General features: G+C 54.4%; 1 protein-coding gene across 1 annotated transcript; it reads left to right on the top strand.

Moving 5' to 3' along the window:
- Positions 1–2,540: 2,540 nt before the first annotated feature.
- Positions 2,541–4,318, top strand: LOC100943419 (interferon-induced transmembrane protein 3-like). The gene is made up of 2 exons (XM_003802781.3): positions 2,541–2,801; positions 4,016–4,318. Exons 1-2 carry the CDS (start codon positions 2,574–2,576, stop codon positions 4,166–4,168), a joined length of 381 nt encoding a protein of 126 aa, XP_003802829.1. The 5' UTR covers positions 2,541–2,573; the 3' UTR covers positions 4,169–4,318.
- The last annotated feature ends 353 nt before the right edge of the window (positions 4,319–4,671 follow it).

The raw sequence follows: 4,671 nt of genomic DNA, 5'->3' as shown, positions 1-4,671 counted from the left end.
TGCTACTGTTAGAGGGACAGTGCAACTCTTTCAAATATTTAATCCGGTTTTTAGAGTTCAGTGTAAGTTCAGTGGGCTCCTAAGCCCCAGCCACTCAGCATCCCTTCTGCTGCTGTTCTCAAGATGGTCTTTGCAGCCTACCCCCAGCCCACCTCCTCCAGCCTGCAGCCCCTCCCTCAGGCATCTCTCTACATTGAATGCAGGCTGGGAGCTTTTCAGGCTTCAGTAAGTGGATCCCACCCTTAGTTGATTTTTCTCAGGGAAGATCATTTTGTCCAACTAAAGGTGTCCCTGCGCATTCGCCTAGCTGGACCCTTACTCTGACATCTTGACCTATTCAGAGTTTTTAACAGTGGGTGTATTTGGTCCTAGCATCATTAAAGAGTTTACTGGTTAGGATTCAAAAGCGATCACTTCTCACTCTGTAAGTCCCCTCGCTTGATTTTTCTCATTTCCTTCCTCCACTGGTCACCCATAGACCCACTGAGCTGTGACGCAAGAGCCGTGGCAGTAAAACACCGCTGCCAGCGTCTAAGTCCAGGCCCGGTTCACTGTCTCCGGCTCACGCAGCTGTGGCCCAGCCGTTCACGGGTCGCCAGGCAGCTTCGTCAGCGTGTCCTCGCTGCTCCCGGGTAGGCCCGCGAGCTGGACTGTGAGGAGGGACCGGTCGCCCACGTTCTCTGTCCGAGGTGCGATCTACGTCGCCCTCGTCAGAGACCCCCGAGCTCACATCCAGGCGCATCGCCTTGGCCGCAGCGAGTCACTGGATCGCGCCCAACTGCGAGTCCGTGGAGAGGGAAGATTCAGGGGAAAGGTGGACTTTTGTGGACGGCGCCGGGTGGTCCGCGCGCACCCGAGCGCAAAGAGCCCGAAGCCGGAGGACAACAGAGGCGGAGAGGGGTCGTGGCACCCGGGGAGCAGCGGGGCCCATTAGCTCGAGGAGGTAGGAGCGCCTCCCACCAGGTGTCTCTCCTCCCTGTCCCGGATCTTCCCAGACCTGTCCGCAGTCCTCGTGCAGCTCCGGAGGGTCTGGCTGAGTGCTCTGGGTGTGGCCCCTCCCCACTGCTCCTAACAGGCTGCAGGAAGGGAAGGAGTAACGCCCCCTGCCTTGGGACAGAGGTTGCCTGCACCAGGAGCTTATTACAGATTGCTTTCGTGGAAAATGAATGATGCTTATTTCTCTGTGAATTAAAATTCTGTTTAGTCCCTACTCCATTTTGGTGTAGAGACTTGCTTTTTCTTTCTTCTTTTGTTTTTTTTAGAGACAGAGTTTCACTTTGTCGCCCTCGGTAGAGTGCTGTGGCATCACAGCTCACAGTAACCTCTATCTCTTGGGCTTAGGTAATTCTCTTGCCTCAGCCTCCCAAGTAGCTGGGACTTCAGGTGCCTGCCACAATGCCTGGCTACTTTTTGTTGCAGTTGTCATTGTTGTTTTAGTGACCTGGGCCGAGTTCGAACCCAGCCTCAGTGTATATGGCTGGCGCTGTAACCACTGTACTATGGGCACTGAGCCAGAGCTAAGGAAATTTTACTCCAAAATATGTCTACTTAACATAAAGAATATATATGTACTGGGCAGTGCCTGTGGCTCAAGGAGTAGGCCGCTGGTCCCATATGCCAGAGGTGGTGGGTTCAAACCCAGCCCTGGCAAAAAAGAAAAAAAAGAGTATATATGTATCTTTTGAGTCTCACTTTGTCGCTCTGGCATCATAGGTCACAGCAACCTCAAACTTTTGGGCTTAAGTGATTCTCTCGCCTCAGCCTCCAAAGTAGCTGGGACTATAGGTGCCCGCCACAATATGTGCCTACTTTTTTAGAGACAAGGGCCTTGCTCTGGCTCAGGCTGGTCTCAAACTCATGAGCCCAGGCAATTCACCACCTCGGTCACCCAGAATGTTGGCATCACACCCGCCCAGCCCTTCATTCTTTCTCTATTCCTTTCTATCTGATAAATCCTGTCCTCCCACTGGGCTGTGTGGGCCACGGTTCATTCTTCTAATATCTGAGATCAAAAACCAACTGCAGGCTCAGCGCCTGTGGCTCAACTGGCTAAGGTGCCAGCCACATACACCTGAGCTGGCAGGTTCGAATCCAGCCCAGGCCCGCCAAACAACAATGACAGCTGCGACCAAAAAACAATAGCCGGGCGTTGTGGTGGGCGCCTGTAGTCCCTGCTACTTGGGAGGCAGAGGCAGGAGAAACGCTTGAGCCCAAGAGTTGGAGGTTGCTGTGAGCTGTGATGCCATGGCACTCTACGCAGGGTGACAGCTTGAGGCCCTGTCTCAAAAACAAAACAAAAAACCAACTGCAGAAAGAAATTGCATCTGCACTCAGGCCTCCCAGTCTCTAAGGCCACCTAGAACTGTTCTGACACAATTCCTGCACAGGAAGTGCCCCAACATCCCTAAAGTAATGTGATCCTCAGGAATGTGTCCCCACCCCCTCAGTCCCCAGCCAATTTACAATTTGCTAAATGCCAGGAAAAGGAAACCAAGAAATCGAAACCACCAGAGGAAAAGGGAGGGTCATGAGCAGTACCTAGTCTCAGACCACTGCAGACTCTTCTCGGCACCATGAGTCACTCTTCCCCAAATCTCTTCACAGGGCTCCCCCCGAACTATGAGACACGCAAGGAAGAGCACGAAGTGGCCGTGCTGGGTTCGCCCCCCAACCCTGCTCCCACCGTGATCCACATCCATGGTGAGACCGCTGTGCCCGACCACGTCGTCTGGTCCCTGTTCAACACGCTCTTCATGAACTGCTTCTGCCTGGGCTTCATAGCGTTCGCCTACTCCGTGAAGGTACGTGTGGGCACGAGGGCGCCATTCTCAGAACAGGGCACGTGCTACCTAGAGTGGGAGGACTCTGGAGTCTCTGTGTATTTGGTGTGTGTGTCTCTCCCTGAATGTGCCCCAGTCTTCATGTTGTGTGTATGGTCTGTGTGTGTGGTGTGTGCGTCTCTTCCTGTGTGAGCCCCGGTCTGCATGTTGTGTGGTGTGTGCGTCTCTCCCTGAGTGTGTCCTCATCTGCACGTTGTGTGTTTGGTCTGTGTGTGGTGTGTGTCTCTTCTTGAGTGTGCCCCAGTCTGCATGTTGTGTGTGTGTTCTGTGTCTCTCCCTGAGTGTGTCCTCATCTGCATGTTGTGTGTGTGGTGTGTGTGTCTCTTCTTAGTGTGCCCCGGTCTGCACGTTGTGTGTATGGTCTGTGTATGTTCTGTGTGTGTGCGTCTCTCCCTGAGTGTGTCCTCATCTGCATGTTGTGTGTATGTTCTGTGTATGTTCTCTGTGTGTGTCTCTCCCTGAGTGTGTCCTCATCTGCATGTTGTGTGTTTGGTCTGTGTGTGTGTGTGGTGTGTGTGCATCTCTCCCTGAGTGTGTCCTCATCTGCATGTTGTATGTATGGTCTGTGTGTGGTATGTGGTCTCTCCCTGAGTGTGCCCCAGTCTGCATGTTGTGTGTATGGTATGTGTATGTGGTGTGTGTGATCTCCCCCTGAGTGTGCCCCGGTCTGCATGTTGTGTGTATGGTCTGTGTGTGGTGTGTGTGCGCATCTCTCCCTGACTATTCTCATCTGCATGTTTTGTGTACAGTCTGTGTGTGTGGTGTGTGCGTCTCTCCCTGAGTGTGCCCTCCTCTGCATGTTGTGTGTATGACAGGTGCCTGTGTGTGTGTGTGTCTGTCTGTTCGCAAGGCCTGAGGGTGTCTTCACAGTGCAGAGTTGGGAAGGGTAAGCTGGATGGATCTGATTTTGTTGCCCATCTCCCTTGTCTCTGGCAACCCAATGCCGGAAATCGCAGCTTCACACCCAGAGTGGGCAGCTCAGGCTCTCAGAAGCACGAGAGCACACCCAGGGCTGTGAGGTCAGGTGTTGGGGGCAGCCTTCACTGGGCCCACAACGGGCACAGGGTGAGTCCTGTAGATCCTGGAGAGTCTGAGGGTCTGTCTGTAGGGAAGGGCAGGGAGGACCCCGGGGGCCAGTGCCGGATTCTGGGCCTCTCATCATCTCATCCCCCCAGTCTAGGGACAGGAAGATGGTGGGCGACCTGGCTGGGGCCAAGACCTATGCCTCCACTGCCAAGTGCCTGAACATCTGGGCCCTGGTCCTCAGCCTCCTTGGGACTATTATGCTCATCATCATCCCGGTGATCGTCATCCAGTCGCGTGGATAGAGTGGAATCCCTGTCAAGGCTGCCAGTGACTGCCCATCACCTCATGCTCTCTGCTCTGTGCCAGCCCTCCCTGGACCCCACCCTTCATGCAGCTGTTTATACTCACATGCCTGTCCACAAAGGGCTTCAATAAAGTGCACACACTCCTGAGGGTGCTGTGACTTCATGGGGTGGGGGGGCATTGCTGAGAGGTCAGCCACATGTCAGCCCCCCAGGACTCTGCCCCATCTCTGGGCAACTCTGTGGGCACTAGGGCATGTCCTTGGGTTGCTGCTTTTTGGCCTCCTGCTGGAAGTAGGAGGCCTTGGGTGTGGGTCTCTCCCATCCTGAGGAGTGCTGACCCAATGGCACACTGTCCAGAACACCTTCAGCCTTAGGGTGACCCTGCCTGACTCTCGGGGTATGTCCTGCTCAGGCCTGGTGTGAAGGAGCAGGGGGTAGACCTTTATGTCCAGGGGAGTGGCAGAAGTACCCTGGGCCCCTGTAGTCTGCCAGGTGACCAA

Source organism: Otolemur garnettii, unplaced genomic scaffold, assembly GCF_000181295.1.
Source record: "Otolemur garnettii isolate 467f Iridium unplaced genomic scaffold, OtoGar3 scaffold00260, whole genome shotgun sequence".
Taxonomy (NCBI): domain Eukaryota; kingdom Metazoa; phylum Chordata; class Mammalia; order Primates; family Galagidae; genus Otolemur; species Otolemur garnettii.
The sequence above is the reverse complement of the archived record's forward strand: the minus strand, read 5'-3'. Positions and strand labels throughout refer to the sequence as shown.

What these genes read in the sequence shown, in the direction of transcription:
- LOC100943419 (XM_003802781.3), top strand. Translation starts at nt 2,574, where the DNA reads ATGAGTCACTCTTCCCCAAATCTCTTCACAGGGCTCCCCCCGAACTAT. An exon ending in CGTTCGCCTACTCCGTGAAG is followed by an intron (nt 2,802 to 4,015) that starts GTACGTGTGGGC and finishes TCATCCCCCCAG; the next exon opens with TCTAGGGACAGGAAGATGGT.